The following is an 11,765-nucleotide window of genomic DNA, read 5'->3' as shown; positions in this document are numbered from 1 at the left end:
TGTCTCAGAATATCCCTCTCTACATCATACTAACAGTTAAAGGGCATGTAAAGGCAAACAAATAAAATCCCATCTTTACTTTCTTTAATGAAAAAGAAACCTATCTCCAATATACTTTAATGAAAAAATGTGTACCGTTTTTATAAGAAACCTGACTGTATGCAATGACATTCTGTTGTTCTATTAGCATGAAGAAAAAAAAAAAATATATACATATATATATAAAGATATGTCACATAGATGTGCACAGGTCACTGCTTAACCAATAGAGTTTCCACATTTCCTTTGAAAGACAGGGCAGGGGCGGGCAATGACACAAGTGGGCAGGACTATCATTTGTCAGACATGGATTGGCTTAATTTTGCACATAAGAGATTAGTACAGATTTCAGTTAATTTAGTTTTGGGCCATTTTAAAACCAGCAGCCAATGTAACAAATAGACAGATGGAACCCCCATTACCTACTGGTTTTATGTTTTTTCCAAATCACAGGAGCTGCCATAGTGCTCGTCACTTTTATCTGCCACACCCCACACTTACCAGTAGGCGGAGCTTATGCTCTGTGTCACATCCTGAGAAGCAGGAAGTAGTGGAATGGAAAGCAGGTAACAAGTATAAGAAGCAGGTCCCAGAGGAGAGATAAAGGCCATATAAAGGCAGAGATTATAGAATAACATGACTCCGGCCGTGTGTTTGGCGGGAAACAGAGGCGGAGCCTGGACAAAGGTCTCAAAAACATCATTGTTGCACTTGGCCGGGGCTCAGGGTTCATCAGAGAAGTGGCAGTGAGTCAGGAGTCTCAGGCTAATCACTTGCCCTGGGTGTTGGAGGAACTAATCAGGGACAAACACTCACACCCTAACCACAAATAACCTTCCGTGTATTCATACATCTGCCTGGAGCTGCCATATTGCTTCTTTTGAAGACTAACTTGGATACTTAAAGGAAAACTTCAGTGAAAATAAAAACTGGGTAACTAGGCTTTGCAAAATAAAAAAAATTATCTAATATAGTTAGTTAGGAAAAAATTTAATGTATAAAGGCTGGAGTGACTGGATGTGTAACATAATAGCCAGAACACTACTTCCTGCTTTTCAGCTCTCTAACTCTGAGTTAGTCAGTGACTATAAGGGGGGCCACATGGGACATAACTGTTCAGTGAGTTTGTAATTGATCCTCAGCATTCAGCCCCCCCTCAAGTCTCTGATTGGTTACTGCCCGGTAACCAATCAGTGGAAAGCAAGAGAGCTGATAAGCAGGAAGTAGTGTTCTGGCTATTATGTTACACATCCACTCACTCCAGCTGGGTAAATAAAAATGTATCTAATATAGTTAGTTAACCAAAAATGTAATGTATAAAGGCTGGAGTTTGTTTGGCTTTATAGCATAGCAATATATTTGCTTTATAGCATGTGCAGAATGTTCTCTAGTTGTACTTCTACACAAAGCAAACCTTCCCTGTATTTACCTTTCTATGGGCACAAGAATGAGCAAACTTAGGGGGCTGTTTCATATGCACCAACTACTTACCTGCCATTGGCTGAATATACACTCATGTGTGCAGTCTGACCAATTACACATTGTCTTCCATCATCATTAGGGAAGCAATAACAAAAACGTTTCTGCTCTGGATAATGTGTGGGAGTTTCTGTCTTTTGGGAGTCAGTACATGGATCTTACACGGGAGCTCCCCCCACAGAGTCCGTAAATGGATCCTACCTACACAGGAGCCCCCCCCCCCCCACAGTGTCCGTAAATGGATCCTACCTACACGGGAACTTCCCCAGAAAAAATCCGTAAATGGATCCTACCTACACGGGAACTCCCCCCACAGAGTCCGTAAATGGATCCTACCAACACGGGAATTTCCCCAGAAAGAGTCCGTAAATGGATCCTACCTACACGGGAACTCCCCCCACAGAGTCCGTAAATGGATCCTACCTACACGGGAACTTCCCCACAAAGAGTCCGTAAATGGATCCTACCTACACGGGAACTTCCCCAGAAAAAATCCGTAAATGGATCCTACCTACACGGGAACTCCCCCCACAGAGTCCGTAAATGGATCCTACCAACACGGGAATTTCCCCAGAAATAGTCCGTAAATGGATCCTACCTACACGGGAACTCCCCCCACAGAGTCCGTAAATGGATCCTACCTACACGGGAACTTCCCCCACAGAGTCCGTAAATGGATCCTACCTACACGGGAACTTCCCCAGAAAAAATCCGTAAATGGATCCTACCTACACGGGAACTCCCCCCACAGAGTCCGTAAATGGATCCTACCAACACGGGAATTTCCCCAGAAATAGTCCGTAAATGGATCCTACCTACACGGGAACTCCCCCCACAGAGTCCGTAAATGGATCCTACCTACACGGGAACTTCCCCCACAGAGTCCGTAAATGGATCCTACCTACACGGGAACTTCCCCAGAAAAAATCCGTAAATGGATCCTACCTACACGGGAACTCCCCCCACAGAGTCCGTAAATGGATCCTACCAACACGGGAATTTCCCAGGAAAGAGTCCGTAAATGGATCCTACCTACACGCGAGCTCCCCCCACAGAGTCCGTAAATAGATCCTACCTACACAGGAACCCCCCCCCCACACAGAGTCCGTAAGTGGATCTACCTGCATGGGAGCCCACCCCCCCCCCCCAGTGCCTGTAAATGGATCCTACCTACACATGAGCTCCCCCCACAGAGTCCGTAAGTGGATCCTACCTACATGGGAGGCCCCCCCACAGTGCCTGTAAATGGATCCTACCTGCACTAGAGCTCCCCCCACAGAGTCCAGAAATGGATCCTACCTACACGGGAACTCCCCCTACAGAGTCCGTAAATGGATCCTACATACAAAGAAATGCTGGTGCGCCACCTATTGTTTTAGTATGATCCACCATTTAATTACTGTTGTACTATTAAACAGTCTTGGCCCATCTTTCCTGGCTCTAGCCCTGTGCTTTTCACTATAATTTGGAGCTTTTTGTGTAAATAGCTAGGAGAGGAGGCAGAGGAGAATGAGATGAAAGAGAACAAAACATGTCGTAACAAAGAGAAAGCCTGTAGGAAACGCTTGATCCTCCGACTGGGACTTTGTGCCAATTAAAACATTCAGTTTAAAGGGGAAATACGTGAGCCTTTCTAGTTCTGGCAGCACAGGCCGTAAGTGGCAGTTGCTTCAGTCTATAATCTGCCCTGGCACTTGCTGCAGTCGTGTCACTGAGATGACAGGGGGAAGAGGAGCGAGAGGATTCATTCCTCATGTCGGATGCTTGTCACGGAAAGCTGATCTTACATGACTCAAATGTTTACTTACACCTAGTAGCAAATCCCTTGTGCAACATGAGACAGTCGCTGCTGAATAACCAAGAGGCTGATAGGTGTAGGGCCGTCAGCATACAGAAGATATTTACCTGGCAGGAACCTGTGCTATTACTCCCTAGTCTATCACTGGGGTGCGCAACCTTTCAGGATTTGGGATTGGAGCACTGTATCCCCATTGTGTTGGTCCATAGAAAGCGTATAGAAGCGCCCCAGTGTCCCCAAAGGCTGCACTTCCTGGGAGTTGTCTTTGTGGCATTTCCTGGGAATGTTACTGTTCAATAGAAACGCACAAAGCTACACGGACACATCACTTCCTGTTATGGAGACAAAAGAAAGGATTCAATCTAACGTTTATTGTCGTACAGGGCTTTATTTCCCCCAGAACAGAAGTGTAAGAATGGCTGAAGGCTCCGCTCGACTTTCTTCCCATTTTAGTAATGACAGAACTGGATTACAATGATACAACCAAAATGTATTGACTGGGTCATGGTAACGAGAGATGTCACAAACATGATTTATTAACTCTTTGTAAGTGTGTGTGTGTATAGGTGTGTGTATGTGTGTGTGTGTAGGTGTGTATAGGTGTGTGTGTGGGGGGGTCTTTTTCCCATGTTTTATACATTTTGTCTAGAGAAAAAGATCCCAGCAAGCATCCTCTACATGAGGCAATGGGAGATACTCTTGTTAATATGAGAGAAGAGGTCAGGAAACATTCATATTAAAGTTAAAATGGATGGGGGGGAGGAGAAGAGGTGGGGGGAGGGGAGTGGTTTATGTTGCAGGGGGAGGGGAAGGTGTAAGGGTAGTGGATGTGACAGTTGCAACCAGAGACGCTCAGCAACATTTGCTCTTCCAGCCTGTGACTCCGCCTCCGCTGCTGATATCTACATTTTCACTGTTGGGCTCTTTAACTGGAGTCTGGAACAAGAGGGTGAGAATCATTATGTTAGCACAAGCTTTAATATTGGCGCCTCTAAATGCACCTCAACATTGCCCCAAATTCCTGTCCAACACACGTGGCCACACTGGGAAGGGAACGGCTGTAGGCAAATAACCCAGCAATAGTCACACCAGCAGCAGGTGTTGGGCCAAACTGGACAAAGGCAAAGAATACAACCCCATGATCAATAATCACTACTGGTCTGTTATAGGAGGACACCAGCAACAGCTTGATATGGGCCTCAGGCAATGGCATCATGGGAGATAATTTGGATGATAGGAGAAATGGGGTATTTGGATCACATGACTATGGAAGAAGGAGGAGTGTAAGCCAACTGGTACAATGACCAGCACTGCAAACATGGTTCAGTCAAGGACAAACCTTGGATAAATACTTCTTACTCCATACTTCCCAATCCAAGGCATTGTACAGGTATAGGATGCATTATACAGAAACCCGTTATCCAGAAAGCTACGAATTATGGAAAGGTTGTCTCCCATAGACTCCATTATAATCAAATAATTCATATTTTTTTTAAAATAATTTCCTTTATAGTAATGAAAAGTAGTTTCTACTTGATACCAACTAAGATATAATTAATCCTTATTGAAAACAACACAAACCTATTGGGTGAAATTAATGTTTAAAAGATTTTCTAGTAGACAAGGTATGAAGAGCCAAATTACAGAAAGATCCCTTATCTGAAAAAACCCAGGTCCCAAGCATTCTGGATAACAGATCCCATACCTGTACATATAATGGAGCCAGCATATAGCCTGGGCTTACAGTATCAGGGTCAGACACAAGAATAGCCCCTACCCCAGGGAATAAAGGGCCTGAGCACTTACCTTTCGAAGTATGTCTTCTGCTAACGTGAGGAATGCCTTCTCAATGTTTACATTTGCTTTTGCGCTAGTCTCAAAAAACCTAATTCCGTGTTCCCGAGCAATCTGAGGAGAAAAGGGATGAGACGGAGACTTTATTAAGTATAGAACCTCCCCTTAGTAACAATACAATCAAATGTGTGGCTATTTTGGGGTTTGTAGCCCAAGAAGAGCAGTCAGAGATGCAGAATGACTAGTGACAATAAGTAACTCAATAGGCAACTATGTCCAGCCCATAATATTGCACCATGCGTCTGATTGACTTGTGGGCAGCTAAGGCAGTGATTCAGGCCGCCTTGTTCTGATTCAGGCCTCCTCCTCCCACTTCTGGCCACCTCCTCCCATTCAGGCCACCTCATGACAGATTGAGCAGTGGCCACCTACTCACTGAATGGCACAAGAACACACCCACAATTCAAAGGGAACTATTACACTGAACAAACAGGTCAGTTATTCATGTCAAACTCCAGGCATAGCAACAGGCTACTAATGTATGGGCCGAAAGCCCAGTCGGGTTTGTTTGGGCCAGCTTTTACACAAACTGTTTGGGCCGCGGGCAGGTTGGAGCTGAACTTTAGCCCCCGCCCAGCCCACCCACAGCCTTCTTCTGCACCACTTCCATGCCTCAATTTATGTACTTGTGCAGGCCCACCCCCTTTCGTCAAGAGGGTCAAGATCATTCCCAAGAAGCCTTAGGCTAAGGGTCAAGATCATTCCCAAGAAGCCTAAGGCTGAGGGTCAAGATCATTCCCAAGAAGCCTAAGGCTGAGGGTCAAGATCATTCCCAATAAGCCTTAGGCTGAGGGTCAAGATCATTCCCAAGAAGCCTTAGGCTGAGGGTCAAGATCATTTCCAAGAAGCCTTAGGCTGAGGGTCAAGTTGTTCCATCGTTACAGGGGACCCGTCACCCAAAACAATTATTCAAAATCGTATTTTATCACATTAGTCAAGCAGAATGATCTTTAATTACACTGTATACATTTTTTGAATCTTGTTTCCTTCAGTCTGGGAATTCATAATTATAACAAGCAGACAGGAGCCATTTTGTGGACACTGTTATTAAGACAAGTCTTGTATCATCTCAGAATCTTGTTTGTGCACCAGAATGGGGGACCTGATGTCCATCCCCATGTCCTGGCTACACAATTAAATGGTGAAGAGAACGGGGGAATGTGGGGAGAGCAGTGACATGTAGGAAGTGCTGAATGGAAAGTGAAAGTAATTGCCTAAGGCATAGAGGAGGGGCAGACAATATTTGATTGACAGCTGAGATTTTTAAATGAGTTTACAACAGCTATGAATGCTTTAATAAAAAATAGAAATTGGATTTCATGTTTAATTTGAAAAGGACTTTTATTATACAGCTTTGTGTGTCTGGGTGACAGGTCCACTTTAAAGATAAATTCTGGGAATGAAAGTCCCTCTGCTTGCCATAGTGGGGGGGTGCACGGATTCTCCGGAGAGCAGAGGGACTTCAAGTCCTAGAATGTATCAGTCTGGGTGGGCTTGAATTACAGGGAGTTAGTAGGGGGGACAGTAAACACACTGATAGGCTTTTATGGTTTCCTTCCAATCTGTGCAATCTGGTGTGTGTAAAAATAACATTTATATTTTATTTCTGGAAGTTCAGTGTTCATGCCCCTTTTCTATATATGCCCAACTGAATGAGTTCATGTCAAAATTGTGAGTATATTTTCTCTTTTAAGCATGCCTCCAGCCTCCACAGTGGGCTAGCAGATATGTATATAGTATGGCTGCCCCCTGTACTGTGCTCTATTCAGCAGGAACATAGTATAATAAAGGATATAATATGTACTCTAGGGCTGCTTTGCAACACTGATATAGTCGATCAATAAAACATTCACTGCCTGAAGTATTGTGGTCAGAATGTAGCACTTCTGTTGGGCCTGTATCACTGCAGCAGGTTACTATGAGCTTTACAGAGTAAAATATTCCCGGTGTTTAGCTTCCACATCAGGATTTCCCATAGGGACTGTCAGGATACTTGACTGATGATTGAGTAATATATATGTTTATTATAACTATTGTCCCCAGCTGGAAAGGGAAGCACATACAGTGACCTCCAACAGAATAAAGTAATTTGCACAAAATCATGTAAGAATAGCGATGGAACGGAAGGAAGTGATGTTTTAGCTGCCAAAATATATTGTGGAGCAATCCAGTTCTCATGAACAGGTAAGTGATCCGGCAGCAGCAACTCACACCTATTACTTATTTCTTTGCTTTCTCTCCACCAGTCACATCCCTGTATTTTCTTTCTGTCCCGGATCTTTAGTTAGATCATTTCCACAACAGGAGACGCACAAGCAAAAAAAAAAATTTCTCATCACTTTCTCCTCTTTGGACATGACTTGTGTGGCTTTGTTTCAGGAGTCAGAACAAGCAGTGCAGAAAATGTAAGCAGCCTGACAGCCATTCATTTGCACATACTCTATAACCAGTGAAAATGAGCAATTGTATTTTGGGAAGTTGCTTAGAAGTCTATTTTCTTTTGTTCAGCAGGAAACATTTTCGGGTTGAGGGCCCAGTTTGATGAGTAAATGTACCCCGAGACTGGGACGTGTATATAAGAATGGGGCGGCTCCTGGATCACTAACAAAATCAAACATACAAATTACCTGCTCTCCTTTTGCTTTGGGCACCACTCTCTTATCTTCCATGTCACACTTGTTTCCTAATAGCATCCGCTCCACATCCTCATTGGCATGCTGAGAAAGAGAAGGGCACACTGTGAGACATTTATATTTTGTTACCATCCTTATAATCTAACATTTCCATATTAATGGGGAACTAGCGCAAAAATGAACATTTAACAAGCTTCAGCATACTGAAATACAATCTTAATACAATCAATTAAAAACTCTGTACTATTTGTGAAATAATCAAGTTTATCTCTCAGCATCTGTTTCTCTTCATTCTCTCTTCATGCAGGAGGTTAAAGGGATACTGTCAAGGGAAAAACATTTTTTTTTCAAAATGAATCAGTTAATAGTGTTGCTCCAGCAGAATTCTGCACTGAAATCCATTTCTCAAAAGAGCAAACAGATTTTTTTTATATTCAATTTTGAAATCTGACATGGGGCTAGACATATTGTCAATTTCCCAGCTGCCCCCAGTCATGTGACTTGTGCTCTGATAAACTTCAATCACTCTTTACTGCTGTACTGCAAGTTGGAGTGATATCACCCCCTCCCTTCCCCCCCCCAGCAGCCAAACAAAACAATGGGAAGGTAACCAGATAGCAGCTCCCTAACACAAGATAACAGCCGCCTGGTAGATTAAGAACAACACTCAATAGTAAAATCCAGGTCCCACTGAGACACATTCAGTTACATTGAGAAGGAAAAACAGCAGCCTGCTAGAAAGCATTTCTCTCCTAAAGTCACATGACTTGGGGCAGCTGGGAAACTGACAATATGTCTAGCCCCATGTCAGATTTCAAAATTGAATATAAAAAAAATCTCTTTGCTCTTTTGAGAAATGGATTTCAGTGCAGAATTCTGCTGGAGCAGCACTATTAACTGATTCATTTTGAAAAAATTTTTTTCCCATGACAGTATCCCTTTAAACATTTGCCGGACTGACATGGAGCCTGGGGCTTATTGCTTGCAGAGACAGGACAAGCTGTATCATAGATCTGACTGTTAGAGCGCGGAACACTGCCTTGTACTCCCAGGATAAACACGTTGTTGGTTTGTTCTAGTTACAAGCTTCAGGCAATATGAAATGCATGTAAATCAATATTTGCTGGAGATTTCAGTAGCGGCAGTTCAAAGGCAACACATGTTAGGGGAAATAAAATTGGCATGAGTAGCCGGGCTCTAGAGCTCTAACATTTAAAGTGGAGGTTACTCTATCAAAGAATGATGCCTTTATCCCTTGTATGCAGATGTAAATATGCAAAACAATTCAATTCAAGACAAACCTAATCGGCTTTATCATAAACTAAATCCTAACCAAGTCACCCCCCCTTCCTATGCTTATGTCTTATGGGGTGGTTCAACTTTACATTAACTTTTAGTATGTTACAGAATGGCTCATTCTAATCAACTTTTTAATTGGTCTTCATTTTTTCTTATAGTTTAATTAGTCTTTTTCTCCTGACATTTAACATCTCTCAAATAGTGGTCACTGACCCCATCTAAAAAGCAAATGCTCTGTAAGGCTACAAATGTATTGTCATTGCTACTTTTTATTACTGATCCTTTTATTCAGGCCTCTCTTATTCATATCCCAGTCTCTTATTCAAATCAATGAATGGTTGCTAGGGGGAATTTGAACCCCTACAAACCAAATTACTGAAATGAAACTGGAGAGCTGCTGAATAAAAGTCTAAATAACTCAAAAACCACAAATAATAAAAAATAAAAACCAATTGCAAATTGTCTCAAAATATCCCTCTCTACATCCTACTGACAGTCAACGCAAAGGTGAACAACCCATTTAAAGTGATACTGACACTAAAAAACTACTTTTTAAAAAATTAATGAACATTAAAAGTTACCTATAGGTCATGTTGATAATTTTTTGCTGAGAGGTCTGTTTATGTAAGTTATTGTTGTTTAAAGTTCCTAAACCTGACAGTTTTGCCAACCTGTCCCAATTCAGCCTGACAGTTTAGAGTTTCTAATGCAGAAATATGGCAGCAGCCCCCTCATACAGGAACACGGGGCATCAGACGGGTAATGTAAAAGCATCCGGCCAATACTTTAGGGCAAAGTTATAAGTTGCTTTCAAAAGGAAAATTATGATAGATTTAAAAAAAGATTTTAATTTCTGGTGTCAGTGTTTCTTTAAGGATATGCTTAATTTTGGCTTTAAAAAACTAAAAATTAATGTGGCTAAAAATGCCATATTTTTCACTGGACGTATTGCACGAGGCTAAAGTTTGAGCTTGTCAATAGCAGCAATGATCCAGGACTTCAAACTTGTCACAGGGGGTCACCATCTTGGAAAGTGTCTGTGACACTCACATGCTCAGTGGGCTCTGATTGGCTGTTGAGAAGCTAAGCTTAGGGCTCGTCACTAATTATCCAGCAGAAAATGAGCTTCCCTGGCTGTAATATAAGATGATGCTACAGGTTTGCTGATTATTAAATTCTGATGCTAATTGCACTGGTTTCTGTGCTGCCATGTAGTAATTATCTGTATTAATTACTAATCAGCCTTATATTGTGACATTTCTATTCTATGTGTACTGTATATTGTGAGTGGCTCCCTAAGCTCAGTAAGTGACAGCAGCACAGAGCATGTGCAGTGAATCAGCAGAAAAGAAGATGGGGAGCTACTGGGGCATCTTTGGAGAAACAGATCTTTACTGCTAAAGGGCTGTGGTTGCCTTGGGCTGGTACAGAAGCACAAAACATCATGTACAACATTTCTACCTACTTCTTTAGTTAGGCTTTAGTTCTCCTTAAAGGATATTGCAATATGCACATGTAACATTACATTTCAGATTTGTATTCAGCGGAATGTTAAACAAAATGTGGATTCAGTGCATCCCTATTAAAGATGCAGAAGATTTTCAGCAAGCCCAGACAGTTACAATAGGAAACTGTGGAAGGAGTGGGATAACAGCGGCGGAGGAGAGATGTGCAGCACATTTCATAAATAAATAATATATATATATATAAATATATATATATATAAAAAAAAAAAAAAAAAGTTCCTCTTTCATTTGTGGCAGGTTTCAAATCCTCAGCAGGGAGTGGATCCAGCCACGTGTTTGTGCACAGACAGGAGTTGCACTTCCCATAACAAGCGGGATCTTTGTTTTAGACATAGGGGCTAAGAAAACCCAAAATATGTCTGTGGCAAACACAGGAATCCCTTTATTGTGGCCAATGAACTGTCCCAAGCAAATTTACCAAGCATTTGATACAGTGTCACACAGAATGTTACTGGTTAAATGAAGGAATGTTGGCCTGGAACATAGTATTTGTACCTGGATAGAGAACTGGCTAAAAGATAGACTACAAAGAGTGGTGCTAAATGGAACATTTTCTAATTGGACCAGTGTTGTTAGTGGAGTACCGCAGGGCTCTGTACTAGGTCCCTTGCTTTTCAACTTGTTTATTAATGACCTGGAGGTGGCCATTGAAAGTACTGTTTCTATTTGTGCAGATGAGACTAAATTGTGCAGAACTATAGGTTCCATGCAGGATGCTGCCACTTTGCAAAGTGATTTGTCTAAACTGGAAAACTGGGCAGCAAACTGGAAAATGAGGTTCAATGTTGATAAATGCAGGTTATGCACTTTGGCAAAAATAATATAAATGCAAGTTATACACTAAATGGCAGTGTGTTGGGAGTTTCCTTAAATGAGAAGGATCTTGGGGTCTTTGTAGATAACACGTTGTCTAATTCTGGGCAGTGTCATTCTGTGGCTACTAAAGCAAATAAAATTCTGTCTTGTATAAAAAAGGGCATTAACTCAAGGGATGAAAACATAATTGTGTCTCTTTATAGGTCCCTGGTGAGGCCTCATCTGGAGTATGGGGGCAGTTTTGGACTCCAGTCCTTAAGAGGGATATAAATGAGCTGGAGAGAGTGCAGAGACTAAGTGCAACTAAACTGGTTAGAGGGA

General features: G+C 42.1%; 1 protein-coding gene across 1 annotated transcript in view; it reads right to left on the bottom strand.

The window, feature by feature from the left end:
- Positions 1-3,684: 3,684 nt before the first annotated feature.
- Positions 3,685-11,765, bottom strand: part of rab10.L (RAB10, member RAS oncogene family L homeolog) — a 54,336-nt gene continuing 46,255 nt past the window's right edge. The window contains 3 exon segments of the mRNA NM_001089799.1: positions 3,685-4,252; positions 5,123-5,224; positions 7,798-7,887. Coding sequence (NP_001083268.1) covers positions 4,169-4,252; positions 5,123-5,224; positions 7,798-7,887 — 276 coding nt within the window. The 3' untranslated portion in view covers positions 3,685-4,168.

Source organism: Xenopus laevis, chromosome 5L (assembly GCF_017654675.1).
Source record: "Xenopus laevis strain J_2021 chromosome 5L, Xenopus_laevis_v10.1, whole genome shotgun sequence".
In the NCBI taxonomy this organism is placed as follows: domain Eukaryota; kingdom Metazoa; phylum Chordata; class Amphibia; order Anura; family Pipidae; genus Xenopus; species Xenopus laevis.
Note: the sequence above shows the minus strand (reverse complement) of the source record. Positions and strands in the feature narration are given on the sequence as shown.